General features: G+C 45.7%; 1 protein-coding gene across 11 annotated transcripts in view; it reads left to right on the top strand.

Annotated features, from left to right (window-relative positions):
* The window catches only part of TANC2 (tetratricopeptide repeat, ankyrin repeat and coiled-coil containing 2), a 222,719-nt gene that overhangs the window by 92,927 nt on the left and 113,121 nt on the right, over positions 1-16,671 (top strand). For 5 of the 11 annotated variants that reach the window (XM_061442258.1, XM_061442255.1, XM_061442257.1 and 2 more), the window contains one exon: positions 450-518. In XM_061442258.1, coding sequence (XP_061298242.1) covers positions 450-518 — 69 coding nt within the window. Of the gene's footprint in view, positions 1-449; positions 630-6,627; positions 7,243-16,671 lie in introns of those variants that run through there. The other 6 variants (XM_061442252.1, XM_061442254.1, XM_061442251.1 and 3 more) reach the window with 2 other exon arrangements.

Genomic DNA, 16,671 nt, shown 5'->3' with positions numbered 1-16,671 from the left:
GCTGTTTGCTTTGTGTGAATGACATGTAAAACTGGTGACTCCAGAACTCTGAAAGACAAACTAAACCAGACCAAATAAGCATAGAATTGCAGACTGGTTTGGGTTGGAAAGGATCTTAAAAGTCATCCAGTTCCAGGGGCACCTTCCTTCCACTAGACCAGGTTGTTCCAAGCCCCATCCTTCTTGGCCTTCATAAATTCCTCATAGTTCTGCTGCTCGCGCTCTAGGGAGGTGTGCTGAGGTGCAGTTCTAGAAGTAGAATGTCTTCAAGGAGGGTGTCCAAACTGTGAGAGGGGGAACCCAAGGGAGCAACTGCATACCTATGGGATGTGCAGTGAGATGGCTCCGTGGTTGGGCTCACCTGAGCCAGGCAGGCTTCCATTGAGGAATGATGAAAGCAGGAGACTCCCATGTGTTCTAACCGGTTCCTTTTTCTCTCTTCCCATCAGGCACCTCCACAGAGAACGACTGTGCTTTTGAACCAGACTACGCTATTCCGCCACTCCCAGTGACCGAAGGTATGCAGCACATTCGGATTATGGAGGGCATGTCCCGCTCCCTTCCATCCTCCCCCTTACTCACACATCAGTCTATCAGTGTTCGGCTCCAACCTGTGAAGAAGTTAACTGGTAAGGACTTTAAATAAAGTTCAGTGGGGCTTTTAAGGTCCATTGGTCCTTAAAATCTGTAAGAAAACACTTTGACCAAGGTTCTGTGTCATCATTTCTTTGTTATAGCAGATGCTTCAGGCAAAACCAGGAGCAGATTGGATTTCAGGCTGACAGAGGAATCTTTCTCTGCTGAAAAGGGTGTCTCTGTTGTACAAATATTGTCTGGGTCTCTGCGAAGCTTTGAGCAGAGTGGGTTTCAGTTGCACTTTGTATTGCGGTTGATGCACAGTGGAAGCGTTACAAAGAACTTGATGCTGAAATTTTGAATGCTGTGAGAATGCATCAGAAAAAATGATAAACTTCTACCTCAGAGTCGTTATTTTTCATAGTTCATGCTTACTTTTAAAGACTTTTACCTAATCTGCTGGGATTATGGATTGAACACCCAGACATTGTACAGTAGTGGGATTGACGAAGCACTTGGAGTCTAACATCCATTTAAAAGCCTGACATCGTATTTGTACTGGTAACAGTTGTGAGAAACTTGCTTCTTGCCTAAACCCTGCCATGCCATCCCTGATGCCTGTTGTTAAGTGATCAGCCAGTCCTGTGTTTGTATGAGAGAAACAGCCAAAGGGATTTTTACCCACTGTAATCTGCCCCATGCTTACAAAAGTGGACTCAGATGCACTTTGTGCCTTTTGTTTTCCCTGCCCTCCAGTGAAAGGAGAAATTGAAAAGCAGAGGAGGAAGAGATTCCTGAATCATGGCAGAGTCTAGACCTGACCAAGATGCGTACAAAACAGGGATGATGTCAATAAGATATTGGTAGCTGTTAGCATGGAAAAGCAAGAGAAGGGAGGTGTAGGCACCTGGTTGTGTTCAGAGGTCTGTTTTGGGGCTGTACGCAAGCATCTATTGGGAAATTGTTTGGGATGATGACTCTGTCTTCTCCTCACATCCTTTTCATCTGTTTTAAATGTCCTCTTCCAGCTGGACCCAATCTCTTATAGCCTGACCATGGAACAGACTGCCCAAGGATGTTGTGAATGCTCCATCCCTGGCAGTGTTCAAGGCCAGGTTGGACACAGGGGCTTGGAGCAAGCTGCTCTAGTGGAAGGGGTCCCTGCCCATGGCAGGGGGTTGGAACTGGGTGATCTTAAGGTCCCTTTCAACCCAAAGCATCCCATGATTCAGTGAAAACACATGCTTGTATTTTGCACCTACAGATCCTGATGACTCCAGTGGCGCTCCTGCTACACTTGGAATTCAAAGTGTGTTTCGGTGCGTTGGTGGATTAGCAGGGTTTTTAAATTATTAGTTTAATTTACTGTTGATATTGGAAAAGGAAGGGGTTTATTTTCCATCCTCATGCAGTCATTATAGGAATTTGTTTGCTTTCATTAAGGCAACGTGGAAAGGAACTGGGAAAGTAATGCTTTCTGCTCTGTTATTCATAGTATTTACCACTATTCCTCATGGTCTGTCCCTCTTATTTGCTGTTACTGTGAGAGACAGAAAAGGAAGAAAATAATCCCTTGGCAGCAGAAAGAGATGGTTGTTGAATGACTGACACAAACTGGGGTCATATAATTCATGTTTTGTCATATGGTCATATATTATATGCATGGTTATAATTACATGTAAACCATGTATTATATGATATTATATATATTATATATATTTTATATATATGTATTATATAATATTATATAATATTATATATCGTATATAAACCATGTATTCTAATACATGTAAACCATGCATTACATATATGTGTAATATAATACATATATGTAATGGTCATATGTTATGAACGTCTAGTAAGAAGTTTTAGGCTGGGCTTTTTTGCTGGGGGATATGGACTGTGAGTTTGTAAAGATCCTGCTTGGTTTTATTCATGAGTAAAACATCTGTAACACAAAGAAGATTTGGAGTTAAGAGTACATTTTTGAAGACGCATTCAGAGCCTTGTGCTGGTTTTTGCTGCCTTTCTCCCTGTTTTGCCCAGTGCCCCTCTCTGAGTTTACAGGAGCCTTGTAAGCGCCATTGTAGCAGACTTGAACCGTGGTAGAGTCGAGGAGCAACTTGGTTCCAAACCTTCCTGTGACTGTCGGGAGTAAGCAGCCGGGACTTTGACAGTCAGGGCATGGAGACGTGTCCCTGTCTGTGTCAGTTTCCTCTTCTGCTTTGTCTCCTTCTGCTGTCCACTTGTTAATCCCACACAATAACAGCAGTGATTCCTTTTGGAAAAGGGATGAGGGTGATTCTGGGAAAGTGAAGGCTTGCAGAGAGAGCCTTTTGTCCAGCTGACAGTTGCCACATGGCTTTTTCAAAGCGACCTTCAGAGCAGAGAAAATTGTTGAGAAATTATCCAATTGTAGGGGCTTTTTTCATGCTGTTCGCTTCTTACATACATTTGTGTGTGACTAAGCCATTCATGTCATGATTTCCATATCTGTGGAGTGGTTGGATACTGGAATGGTACCATTGGTTACATGAGGAACTTTGTTGTCTTGTTTACATATTAAAGATTTAATTCCTCAGACCACTTGCAACACAATGTGGCTGTACCAGCGTCTGCGTTTGTGCTTTCTGAAATTGTTCAGAGATGAAAACTGAAATGCAAAAGACATTTTATCCTTCTCACAAGACAATTTGCTCATGATTGAGAGCTGAGCTATCTTGGGTCACTCTGAATCTGCACGTGTCTCTTCCTGTAGTAGAGCAGGTTTGTCAACTGTGATGGGGAGGGAAAGCACCTACTGCGATGCCCCTTTTCATGGGCATCAGGGGTGACACATTAAGTTGGGGTTTAACTTAACCCTTAAAAAAGGAAAAGAAACCTGTATGGTGCAGAGAAGCTTCCCCAGTAGAAACTGCGATGCTGGCTCTCTATTTCTTTCTTTATCTATTGATAATACAATCTTATGGGATAGGACAATAATCCTTTCTCATAGGATAGGGACAGGCCAAGGGGAATGGCTTTAACCTGCCCGAGGGGAGACTGAGATGAGCTCTTAGGCAGAAGCTCTTCCCTGTGAGGGTGCTGAGGTGCTGGCACAGGGTGCCCAGAGAAGCTGTGGCTGCCCCATCCCTGGCAGTGTTCAAGGCCAGGTTGGACACAGGGGCTTGGAGCAAGCTGCTCCAGTGGAAGGTGTCCCTTGAACTGGATGAGCTGTAAAGTCCTTTCCAACACAAACCAGACTGGAATTCTTTGGTTCCGAAGTCCTTAACCTGGCTGATGTGTGGGCAAGTCAGCTTTTCATCCACAGGGAAGTTAAAATGTCCACCTTTAGCACGGAGCCATAGGAGCACGTTGCGTGGTGTGTTAGCTCTCCTTCCAGAGGAGCTGAGGTGCTGCTGTCTGGGTTTCTGTGTGTGGAGCCTTGCCTGGGTTCAGGGTTGATAAATATTCAGTACGGCTGCAGTTTTCACTGCTGAATAGTCTGGTGGCTTAAGAAAAACTAAGGTCATTGTGGCTCTACAGGGTGAGGTAATAGCAAGCATAAGTAATCAGCTCTGCCCCTCCTGCCTTCATAGCCTATTGTTTAGCAGTGGCCAAGGACATACTTTAAATCAGCATGTTCAACCTCAGTTTATGGTGTTTAATATAGATTTTTTGTACAATACCGGTGGCTTTATTAGCAAATCTAATGTGAAAAATACATAATAAAAAGAAAGAAATCCGCCCCCCCAGCCCCTCCCAGGCCAGGATCAGGATGTAGAAAACCCCATTTTGCTTTCTGTCTGAAATAAAATCAGTACTTAAATGTTACTGTGCTTGCTGCACAAGGAGAGCAACCATTTCCAAACCCATTGGGTTAAATGTTCTTCTGTAGATCATAAGTGTGTTCTTGAGGGCTCAAAACCATGGCTCTAATGAAAATAATGCCATTGCATTGTACACCTCCATTGAGGAAAAAGTGGCTTTTCAGAGGGTGCTTATAGACATGAATGTATCTAAGTGCTTCCCTGAATCCATGCCAGAAATGGTACCCAGCCTCATATTAGGTTAATAGATGAGATACTGGGCTGAAAGCCTCAGCTACCAATGCTTTATCCTGTCACTGTGGAAGCACCACGTGCACAAAACCCTGTGCTGCACCCAACTCCTCCTCAGGAGAGATGGGTAATTTACAGGCTGTACATTTATATGCACAGGGATAATTTTATTCATCCCTATATTTGGCTATTTCTATTTTTTTCTCTTGAATGACAGATTGCTTTAGGAGCCTTTCAGAAGGAGCATGTGTGTGTGAGCACCGTGCACAGAGGGAGGAGGGGAGAATATTGGCAAGAAATTCAGGGAATAAATCATATATTTCTATAAGTGGCCTATACGCTTGTTAAAAGAGCAGGTAGGGACAGGCCAAGGGGAATGGCTTTAACCTGCCCGAGGGGAGACTGAGATGAGCTCTTAGGCAGAAGCTCTTCCCTGTGAGGGTGCTGAGGCGCTGGCACAGGGTGCCCAGAGAAGCTGTGGCTGCCCCATCCCTGGCAGTGTTCAAGGCCAGGTTGGACACAGGGGCTTGGAGCAAGCTGCTCCAGTGGAAGGGGTCCCTGCCCATGGCAGGGGTTGGAGCTGGAGGAGCTTTAAGGTCCCTTCAGCACAGACCAGTGTTTCTGGTTTTAGGTTTGGATTCTCAAAGGCCTCATTGCTTCTGTATCCAGAGTGAATTAGATGTTTCAGCATCTTCGAATGGGCCTGAGGAGCTGGTTTCATTGCAAATCCCTTGCTTTGAAAACATTTCTCCCATGCATTTTGGGAATGTGGGAGCTTTCCCTTAGAATAAAGTTGATAGAAATGAGTATGAATGTTCCCCTGTGTGTTCAGGCAATTAGCAGCATCCTCTTTCCTAAAGAAAACATGTACTCTCTGGCTACATCCCTCTGCATCTTCCTTTGTATTTCTTGGGAACAGCCATCAGGATTGTCATTCCCTCCTTTGTATCTTCAGCAAATGGAAAACTCTTCAATTGTTTTGTGTTTAATGGTGACAAACCCAGATAAATAGTCACAGCGCTCTGGGACCTCTTCCCTCCAAACTGAAGCACGAATTCAGCTTGTGAACCTGGGAGGTGATGAGGTGGCTCCTGCTGTAGGGTTGGAGTGCTGGGGAGAAGCTGGTGCATGTTTGGTCAAATAAGGTAGTGTCATGGATGGAAAGATTCCTAAATGCTTGAATTGTGCTTGCTGAGCAGAGAGAGAACTTCAGTGCTGGGGCTTTGTGAAAGAGTTGCAGCGGTCATGGTGCGTCGTCCGCTTGAGCACATGCAGTGAGTGAAGAGATCTGATGATGCTTGGGCAAAATAAAGGGGGTTTCCCCCTCTGTATGTATCTATTTACATATATATAGAATATGAGCCTTGGTCTAGTATATAGCTTGCTCTGGCAGCTGTAAATTACGCTGCCCTGCGTTATCTGTGGTGCCTCAGGGGCTTGGCAGCTTTCGTCACCCAGCAGTGGCTGGTTTACAGAGGAATTTGGGGATGTTTTCCTGTCTCTGGGAGGAGTGGCTCGGTGTGTGGTGGGTGGCACTGCTGCTCAGGCAGTCAGCCACCTGATGGTGCTGCAGTTTGGTTCAGCTCAGGCTTGTTCCCATAAAGGCAGAGCTTCCTACCTGTGGGGGGAATGGGGGTCTCTTTGGTACCTGTTTTTCACGGGTGTTATTTCAGGTCGTTGTTACCATCCCACCATTTGCCTGACTTAATAATTTCACTTACTTCAATCTCGGTAATTGGAAAATGCTGCAAAATCATGTTGTTTGGTTGTGTTTTGGTGTGATGCTTCTAAAGCAAATGTCTCGGATAGATGTGATTGTGCATGAGATGATTCGTGCCCACTGCACAACAGAACCTGTATCTAACCGAGAAGGTGATGTTGCAGCTTTAAAGTATCCAGGGGCTTAGAGCCTTTTAGTAGAAATGATTCCCAGAATCCATGTCACAACTCCTTATTTGGTGCTGCTTTTTTTCTCGGCGTTGCCATGACAACAGCAGCACTGCACCATTCATCAGCGACGGTCCTGGGCTGCATTGCTGGCCCTCGGCTGACTCCGGAGTGGCCAGAGGAGCATCCTTGAATCCTTCACTCCAGTACCTATGGCGCTTTTATTTACTATTCTCTCTATGGTTTGCCCTAAGAAAAGGGCAAATTAAGCTGCGCCATAGAAAGAAACTGTAGAAATTCTTCATCTCCCCCCAGGGGAGGCGTGTAGTCTACATTTGCTGCAGCATCCTGGAAGGAAAGGCTCTTCCATGCCGAGAGACTCAAGGAAAAGGGAACGCTCCGTGTCTGTGTGCTTCTCTGAAGCCACCCTTGTGCCTGCTCCTTGAGGACAGAGGGGATGCAGAAATGATGCTTGTTTAGGGCAGCAGCGCTGCAGGGAGATGGTGGTTGTGCTGTTGGGAACGGAGCTTGACATCAGCACCGGGAGGTGTCACCTGTAACATCATCCTGACGTTGGGAGCAGCAACATGGAGCTGGCGCTAGGGAGAGGTGGGGACCAGAGGAGGATCCTCACTGGAGTGCTGCTCCCAAGGCATCGGTCCCTGTGAGTTAACGGGTGGGCTGAGATCCTGCTGCCAGGCTCGCGCTCTCGGGTGATGGGGAGAGGAGACAAAGCCTGGTGAGTATCTGGGCAATCTGCTGTGCATGGACTTGGATTTCAATTGTGTTCCCGGGCCTCCTTCAGCTCCGCAGAAAATCCATTAGGATAAGGGATCCCAGTGCTCCCAGAAGCCATTATTAGGTGGTTTTTAGTGTGGGTCAGGGTTGTGCTGCTTGGATAAGCTGTCTTTTACTTGTTTTGCTGATACTTTTACATAATGTTGAGTTGGTCACTGGCTGGATGGGATGTGCAGGCAAAAGAAATGGCAGTGAAAAACATTCCTCTTTCGGCATTGCTAAAATAGAACTACTGAGGAGTGAGCTAGAAAATGCCATGGATAGCAGGAGTGGTTTGTTTGCCCAATCCTAGAATAATGGAATTGAGATAAGGTTTTTCCTTCTGTATTGCAAAATGACCACAAATGAGATGAGTGGGGTATAAAACCCGTGCGTGCTGAGGGAGGCAGATTTGTTTCTTGCTGAAAGAGTGAGATTTGGAATATGATGGTACTAGAAGCAATACAAATACATCAGCAATCATTTTCAAGGTACAATTTGAGGTAAAGCTATTCAAGTGCCTGGTGCTTTTGTTGTATCTGATTTCTGAGGGGTGCTGTGCTTAAAATTGAGGGTTTGGGGACAGACTTTGCTCCTTTTTAGGCATTTTTCCATGCTTCCATTCGCAGTGTGCTTGCCTTGCTTTTTATTGCTCTCTTTAGCTGTCACCCTGTCAGCATGACAGTGATCTGAAATTCATGTTTCTCATGTAGGAGTTGGGTGGGAGGCCCACAACTGCATTTCTGAACTGCAAAGTGATGACAAGGACTGAGTTATCTGCAAAGTGCCTTTAGATGCAGGAGGGTTTCACAATGCCGAATGGGGTTCTTTCTGGGCAGGAGGCATTCTCCGTGTATTTTTCCCTCCTGCGTTGCACTCTGTGGCTCTGCAGAGGTTTAAGGAGGACAGAACTTGTGTCTTATCAGGATTATCGGGTCGGCTCTTTAAATAATGACGTAAAACACACGGAAGCAGGGTTTCAGTGTGTGGTTGGCACTTGCGTGTGGCAGCCCCTGACATCCCCAGCAATGAAAGCTACTGGAGAAGGAGGCTCCTCTTTCCTTGACAAAGATCTATGCTGAATATCTTCTTCTTTTCCTGTTGTTTCAGTCCTCACTCACCCATTTTTGGAGATGCTTCATCCGTCATTTTTGGGCTTGTGATTTGTTGTGACAGGCATAGGCTGAAATGGAAACCAACTGGGCTTGCAGAAATCAAACAGGTGGATGAACGTGTCTCTGTGCTACCCACAGTTGGCATTTATCTCTATTAAACAAACATAAATCTTTATGATGTAGCCATTTCACTGGCAAAATTTCCCACTTAAATCCTTGAAGCTGATGCTGTTAAATAATGTGTCCATTGGTAACTTTGATTTCAACTAAATCAGTGCTGAGGGCTTTTCTTTTTGACAGTTGGGGACCTGTTCAACCTCGTGATGTTTCTGCCTTCATTTCAGGATAGTTTGGGTGTAACTTAAATAGAGGGAAAGAGAAAGCTGGCATATTGTATTTATTGGCTTCTGCAAGTCACTATACTGGTTTTAGGATGGATTTTCCCAAATACTGCTTACAAAAGGAACCTTTGGCTTGACACACAGCTGCCTTCCATATTGACAGGGTAGGGATTGTAATAGAGATGTGCAGAAATCCCATGTGCTTTCCCTGGGTGTTTGTGTGGGAGATGGCCTGAAGAACCTTCAGGATTTGCTCTTTACATCAAGGCTGTTGAACTGCTCAGACTTGCAGAGGATGGGGTAAACCTGTTATCACAGCACTGGTGCTGGGAAATGTGGTCATTGAGTCATAGAATAATTAGCATTGGAAAGGATCTTAAGATCATCCGGTTCCAAGCTCTTGCCGTGGGCATCATCATCATCATTTCAGGTATTCATAGAGATGCTTAAATAAAGGGAGAGCCCCAGAGGTTTATGTTTGGTGCAGGTAACATTAAAAAGGCAACCGAACTAGCCGTGAAGCTCCAGGGCTTTCCAGAAGCTCGGAGCTAGATTCCTGTCCTTATTTCACACGGGTGCTGCACAAAATGGAGCATCTGTCATGATTACACTTCTGCTGTGTGAGGGTTTGAATTTTCAGACGTAGCTAAGAGGTTTCTATAGCAAGAGGAGGTGGTGTAGGAAGCCTCCTGTGGAGTTAAATCAGGCCGTTGCTCTTCCCTTGGCTACGTCTTTCCTCATGGCTCCTAGAGTGTGCCCTCAGAGAGGTTCTGTGCGCTTGATTGTGCAGCTCTTGGTGAGCAAAAGAGGCTTCACAGGACACACTGCTTTGGGATAAGCCCTTACCTCCAACTGGACTGCTTGTTTTCCGACCCTTTCCTACGTGTGTAACAATGAGACAGCCTGGTTGGAAACCTCTTCTTCCCATGTCCTCCATGATCACACCATTACTTTTACAAAGGTACATTTCTGAGGGGATCTGTACCCAGTTGCTCTCCTCGTGTAGGAAGGTTTGCTTGGGCTCACCAAGACCCATGGTAGTGTTACTAGTTTTGGAGTGATGCCACTCATTGCCACAGGATGTGTTCAGCGTGATGCTGGGGTCACACAGGAGACCCAGGACGCTGGGTGTTCATCACAGATCCCTGACACTCAACAGAGAGTTGAGAATTGAGACTGATTGTTGGCTCTGGACCTTTGCTTTGGCACTTCCCATCTCTTTCCTTGCTCTGTGGTGATTCCCTTGAGTAGCTGTTGGTGTTGTGCAATTCCGTTCCTGGATATATTGCTGATTTCACCACATGCCTATGAGTTGGAGCTGTATCAGAGATGTCTTGGTTCAACATTCCAGCTGTATTCCTGTCTACCTGCGTGTCTTCTGTTGCCAGAAATCTTTGCCAGTGGTTCTTGCACCTCAGAATATGCAATAGGATAATCCATCCCTCTTCCATGCCCTCCATTAAGAAATAACATATTCTTTGTACCCAAGATCTGATTCTTGATTGATTTCCAAGTACATATTGTGAGTATCCATTTCTGAATGAGCTGCTTTCTTCTTCCAGCCCCAGTTTTTAATGGTTTAAACAACAGTTTAGATTTAGATACAGATGAGATTTAGATCCTGCAGGAAGAAATGGGCATTTTTACTGTCAACAAAGATGATTAAAGGAGAAAACAAATCAACCCAAACTGTTTAGAAATGGTGCTTTGATGGAAGAAATAATCCTCAATATTATTTATTTCATTATTTGTGTTTGTTACAGCAGATATTCAGGGTCCTGAACGTCACCTGGTGCTACTTCAGGGAACACCATTTCCATGGGTAAAAGCAGACAAGTCCTTGCTGCCCAGCTAATCCAAGGCCAGGCTGTAGAAGGATGAGCGTGAATAAATGCACATTTCATGGCAGGGGGTTGGAACTTGATGAACTTTAAGGTCCCTTCGAACCCAAACCAGTCTGTGATGCTGTGATTGTCTTCTGGTAAAGGAATCCCTGCTGTACAACTTATGGGCTTAGTTTTAGCTTGTACCATGTTTGTCCTAAGTTTCTAGTTGGACAGAAGGCATTTGCGTGTGTGTAAATACATTGTTGTGCTGAAACCTTCTTTCTGATTGCCAGATACCCACCAGTGCTCTAGACATGGCACGTTTGAGTAGTTTATACACACAGGGTTACATTTCTTCATCACGCTTGCATCAGAGCAGCACTTCGTATATAGCGTTCTGTTACGGTTTGAGTTCAGAAGTAAGTGGCTTTGCACTATAAATATTTCATGACATGATCATCCTGCAGTTACAACTCGCCTTCATGTCAGGCTTGCTCTAAAGCTGTTGTGGCCGTGGCTTTGCAATCTCAGATACCATCAAATCCAAGCAGAGGAACTGTACTGGTCAGCTTTGGTAAATGTGGGTTAATAGATGCTAATTTAAACCTAACATTGTTCTCTCCTTGAGAGAGAACTCTCCTCTTAAGTAAACAAAGGCTGGTTTATGACCCTTTGTGTTCAGCAGGATGTGTTTGGGTATCACATTAGTTCATGCAGAGGTGAAAGAAGTGGACTTGCTTTTCTGCATGCTTCTCATTTTACCTGATTTATTCTTGTACAGAATTACTGTGATTTATGTTTTCCCCTCCATAAATGTAACACAGATCTTCTGTGAATGGAAGCAAGACTCACTCCTTTCTTCAGTGGTAGAATCCTTCAGATCACAGAATCCCAGCCTGGTTTGGGTTGGAAGGGACCTTAAAGCTCATCCAGTTCCTGGCCAGGGCCACCTTCCACTAGAGTAGGTTGCTCCAAGCCCCATCCAGCCTGGCCTTGAGCACTGCCAGGAATGAGGCTTTTAGACAGTGTAGACATTTAGATGAATAAATCGCCATTTTCTATTGAGGCAAGTTGGTGATTTAAGTTCTTTGTGGCATTTTTCCTATTAGAATGCCCAATTATCTGCTTAATGATTATATGACTACAGAGAATGTTTTAGGAGTGTTTTTAAACAGAATGGTTTGGGTTGGAAGGGACCTACAAAGCTCATCTAGTCCAGCCCCCTGCAGTGAGCAGGGACATCTTCAGCTAGATCAGGAAATCAGAAGGAGCGGTGCCAAAAAGACAGTGAATCCAGCCTCTTGCCAAGCTGAGCTTCTTCTGTAATCACATATTAATGAGCAAACTGGTTGGTTTTAGGAAAGAAGTAAATGCAACTTAAAATGAGGTTCAACAAAACCAGCTGCTTCCCTCCCTCTAACTGATACATTAGCACTAGTGTTGGCGATGCTGTTTCTATTGATGGCAATCCTAGAATCAATCAGGTTGGAAAAGACCTTTAAGATCATCAAATCCAACCTAATCACTGACAGCTAGAGAAGGTTTCGCACTGTGATAACCTCTAACCTGAAGGCTTTCCACCAGTGAATACAAAAGTCACTGGGAATTGCTATGGATGTGCCCTGGGACAGTGTCCCAGCTGGCTGTGCTGTAGGGCAGGTTGGAGCTTGGAAGAGCCCAGGGCCGAGGCAGTTGAGCTGTTGGACTCAGTGGGATTTTTTTCCCTGTTGTTTTTGGAGCTTTTACATTGAATTTCAGTCTCTTTTTCTGATTTAGAGGGTCTGGAAAAGGAGCATAGAGGCAGCTCGGCTGTGTTCTGATCTGCTTTGGAGTCCTTGGAATGGGCAAGAGGAGAACGAGCAGAAAGGGGAGAGATGGAATGATAGGACTGGTTGGAAGATGAAGGCACCAGCCTTCACATGAGCCAATTATCAGCTACTGTGAAAATCTGGGTAGGGAGAAAGTGTAGATGGGAAAAAAAGCAGCTTCAGACGGGGGAGAAGGAACACTCAGTTTGACAAAGGCTAAAGATAAAGTGAAAAGGGAAGATAAGGGTGTGGGAGATGCAGAGAGGAGCGAGGTAGGTGCGAGCTGGGATAAGGCATCACTTCTGAGGCAGGTTATGAAACAAAGTGCTGCTGCTGGGAGTTGCTCTTGTGGAATATGACATGCTGAGGAGCACCCAGAGGATGGAGTGTGTCTGTGACCCCTTCTTTGGAACTTCCTGTTGCAGGATTTCTGTGCCGGGCAGGAAAATCACTTGTAGAATTGTAGAATCAACCGGGTTGGAAAAGCCCTTTAAGCTCACCCAGTCCAACCGTTCCCAGCACTGCCAAGGCCACCACTGCCCCATGGCACTGAGGCCTCGTCTCCACGCTGTGTGAACCCTTGCAGGGACGGTGACTGCAGCCCTGCCCTGGGCAGCCTGTTCCAATGCCTGAGCACCCTCTGGGGCAGGAATTGTTCCTCAGCTCCATCTAAACCTGCCCTGGTGCAGCTTGAGGCCGGTTCCTCTCGTCCCATCCCTTGTTCCTTGGGAGCAGAGCCCAGCCCCTCCTGGCTCCATCCTCCTGTCAGGCACTTGTAGGCAGCGATCAGGTCCCCCCTGAGCCTTCCTTAGCTATTGGCATCTTTTGCCTTCAACTTAAAATCTGTAATGAATTTACATTAGCACGTGTGCTATGTAGTCCTGGTCTTACACCATGGTGTGGTGTAGTGAACAGGATATGGTCCCATATGTGCCTTAATGTGGGATTACTTGGGCTTTGAGTGGCAGGGTAGTTTACAGTTTAACCTTCTCTCTCATTGGTGTCACAATATCTTGGTGTGAGCTTAAGGATATGGGGGGAGAATGAATTAGATTTTGTTTATGTGCAACTTACTGGAGCGAGGCCAGAGGAGGCCATGGAGCTGCTGTGAGGGCTGGAGCAGCTCTGCTCTGGAGCCAGGCTCAGAGAGCTGGGCTGGGGCAGCCTGGAGAAGAGAAGGCTCCTGAAGGGGAGACCTGAGAGCAGCTCCAGTGCCTGAAGGGGCTGCAGGAAACCTGGAGAGGGGCTTGGGACAAGGGATGTAGGGACAGGCCAAGGGGAATGGCTTTAACCTGCCAGAGGGGAGACTGAGATGAGCTCTTAGGCACCCCCTTATTTGCCATGTGCCTTAGCATAGTTTCCAGGAGGCTCTGCTCCATCCATTGCGGGCACAAAGGTGGGACGGATCAGCCTGTAGCTCCAGCAATAATTTTCCTATGGAAAAAGAGGAAGGTGGGATTGCTTCAGTAGTTGTTGATTAGTTTCTGATTTCTCTCTTGAACGATTATACTGAAATCTGAGCTGTGGTTTTGAGGAGTTGAGCTTTATGCTTAGAAAAATGGTGAAACACTTTTTTTCTAAACAGCAAGTGAAAGGGGTTACCTGTGTAATTTGATTCAAGTGCCCAAGCTCTTTGCTACTTTCTTTAGAATAAAAGTCCTTTACAGTTTATTCAGGTCTTTTTTTGACAGTTCTTCTCATTTTTAGTGCCCAGGAGATATCTGAGTCACTGAATTGTAGTAGGAAATGGAATGGGGATAACGCAATTCAGCAGTTGTGTTTTGTTGAATTCTCCTCTCATCTGGTTCAGATTTAACATTTAATGAAATAAAACTTGGAAAAGGGGTATATGAGGGGGGTGAGGAACACTCTTCACCCCGCTCTACCCTGTCTCTTTTCTGCCATTTGGGAGGGTTCTTTTTCCATTTGAGCAGGTCGGATGCAGGCTTAAGATTTCAGCGATGTGTTTTCATCCCATAGTGCCAGGTCTTCATTCACTGGTTTTAGTTATAACTGAAGCTTCCAGCTTGAAAACTGACTGCAACAGCAATCCATGCAACATGTCGGGGGGGAATTGCTTATTTTCATAGCAAGATGACGTCGGGAAGCTGGAGCAAGTGCTGCTGACTTCCTTTCTCTTCTTTCATCCTCCTCTTCTGCACAAGTTTCTACCTTGAGTCACGCATGAGGAATTTCTACTAAAAGAGGCAATTTTAAACGACTTCAGAAGAGGCTGAAAAGAAGAAGTTTAAATGGGGAATGATGTGGAAAAGTCTACTCCGAGAAGCCAAAATCAATTTGATGGGTTTGAATGGGAAGATGCAAGTACCACGTCCTCCTCCTGCCATGTCTATATGGTAATTAAATACCTGCTTCTCCTCAAAGATATCTCCCCTATGGGGATAATGACTTCTTGGCAGCCCTCATTGGAAAAAACCTTATCTACAGGGAAAGAGAGGGTTTGTTTTCAGTTTCTGGGATCATTAATAGGAGCAACTGTCTTCCTCAAGGCTTGCCAGAGTATTCCAGGCAACAGCTGCTCTGCAGATTCACGCTGGGATGCTCCGACTGCTCTAACCTAAACCACAGACATTTGGGCTGCCCCAGGAGTGGGCTGGATTTGCTGTCTGCTGGCTCCAGCAGGGAGAAGTTTGATAACAAATTGCTCTTCCAATGGCTCTAAATGACAGGAAAGAGTCGCATGGTAACAAGGAAAATGGAAACGGAGCTAAAGTTCTTTCTGGAAGTGAAACTTGGAAACAGGTTGGGATTTTAGGTGGAATGACTTCCTTAGCAAAAGCTGTACAAGCCGTTACTGCGCTATCATTTGGTTTAATTGCACTGCTTCTTCAGGAGACTCATTCCTTTCTGGTGTCACTGAACATCTCCTTGCACCATTTCTGCTCTGGCTTGCTGTTGTTTTCTGTGCCTGGTTCAGAACTGTTCATCTGGAGCAAAACAGAGAGGGGAAGATGATTTTCTGGTCGATTTCTGTGGTCCCACAGGATTGCAGGATCCACTCCACGTTCAGAAGCAGAATAGGCCATGTTAGATTTTAGATACAGCCAGTTTTTGATAGTTGCCTATTTTAACTCTCCTTTCCCATTGCTGTTCTTCCAGCTGGACTCTCTTCCTGCCTTTTTTGCTCTCTTCCTTTTTCCACCTTCATTTCCTTCAATTTTCATGTTGCAGGATCTTATCTCCCAAACTAAACACATTTTCTGTGGGTTTTGGAACAAGTATGGTCTTTCCAGACACCACATTGTTCTCACTCCATGCATGTTCTACCCTCCCCACGATGCTGCGATAACAGGGTGATGAAAGGGGAAGGGCTTGAAAATGCAATTAAACCAGCTTTTATACTCTCAAATAACAGGAGGGAAAATGCTGTCGCACTGGGGTTTCTGTTAAAGAATGCTGGATTATTTAAAGCTGCAATGGACAGAGGGGAGACTGAGATGGGCTCTTAGGCAGAAGTTCTTCCCTGTGAGGGTGCTGAGGCGCTGGCACAGGGTGCCCAGCTCTGGTGGTCTGGGTGTCATCCAGCTGTGCTGAATCTGACAGTTACTTGTTCCAGGAGCTCCGTGGATCAATAGCACTGCAGCACTTAAAACACTGGAGTACGAGGGAGACTTCAATAAAGTCTCCTTACTCTCTGCAGCATTACGTAGCCATTGGGCAGCTTCCAGCACGTGAATCAGCCTTTGGCATGGCCCCCGTCGTTATTAACTAAAGATGGGGAAGGGGTGATGGCCGAAGTACTACTCCTTAAATAGGAGTTTCTGAAGTTTCTTCCTCAAACCAGTGCTCTGGCTCTTCCATAGCCATGGAACTGAGGCAGGATTTGGTAAAAGCTGGAGCATTTGAGGGATTGCATCCTCTCCATAGAGAGTTTATCACAAGAATCATGGGATCAACCAGGTTGGAAGAGACCTTTAAGCTCATCCAGTCCAACCATTCCCCAGCACTGCCAAGGCCACCACTAACCCATGGCACTGAGGGCCTCACCTGCACTTCTGGGGATGGTGACTCCAGCACCGCGCTGGGCAGCCTGTTCCGACAGGATTGACACCCTGTTCTAGTGCCAAGTGAGGAGAATCTCTAATGATGAAGTCTCTGTAACAGCAAGCTGTGGTGGTTTATGCTGATGCAGGTCAGGGCACCATAATGGACATTCCTGCATCACTTGAAAAGAGCCAGCATGAGGAGAGGCTCCCAGGTACCCTGGGACAGTCAGGCCACCCTTTGTGCAATGGAAAAAGAGCTGTTGTTTCCTTGTCCATAGGCAGATTCATTTCTTG

Source organism: Pezoporus flaviventris, unplaced genomic scaffold (genome assembly GCF_033815535.1).
Source record: "Pezoporus flaviventris isolate CSIRO_AGI_PZ_B2104156 unplaced genomic scaffold, CSIRO_AGI_Pfla_v1 ptg000223l, whole genome shotgun sequence".
NCBI lineage: Eukaryota > Metazoa > Chordata > Aves > Psittaciformes > Psittacidae > Pezoporus > Pezoporus flaviventris.
This window is presented reverse-complemented; position numbering and strand designations above follow the sequence as displayed.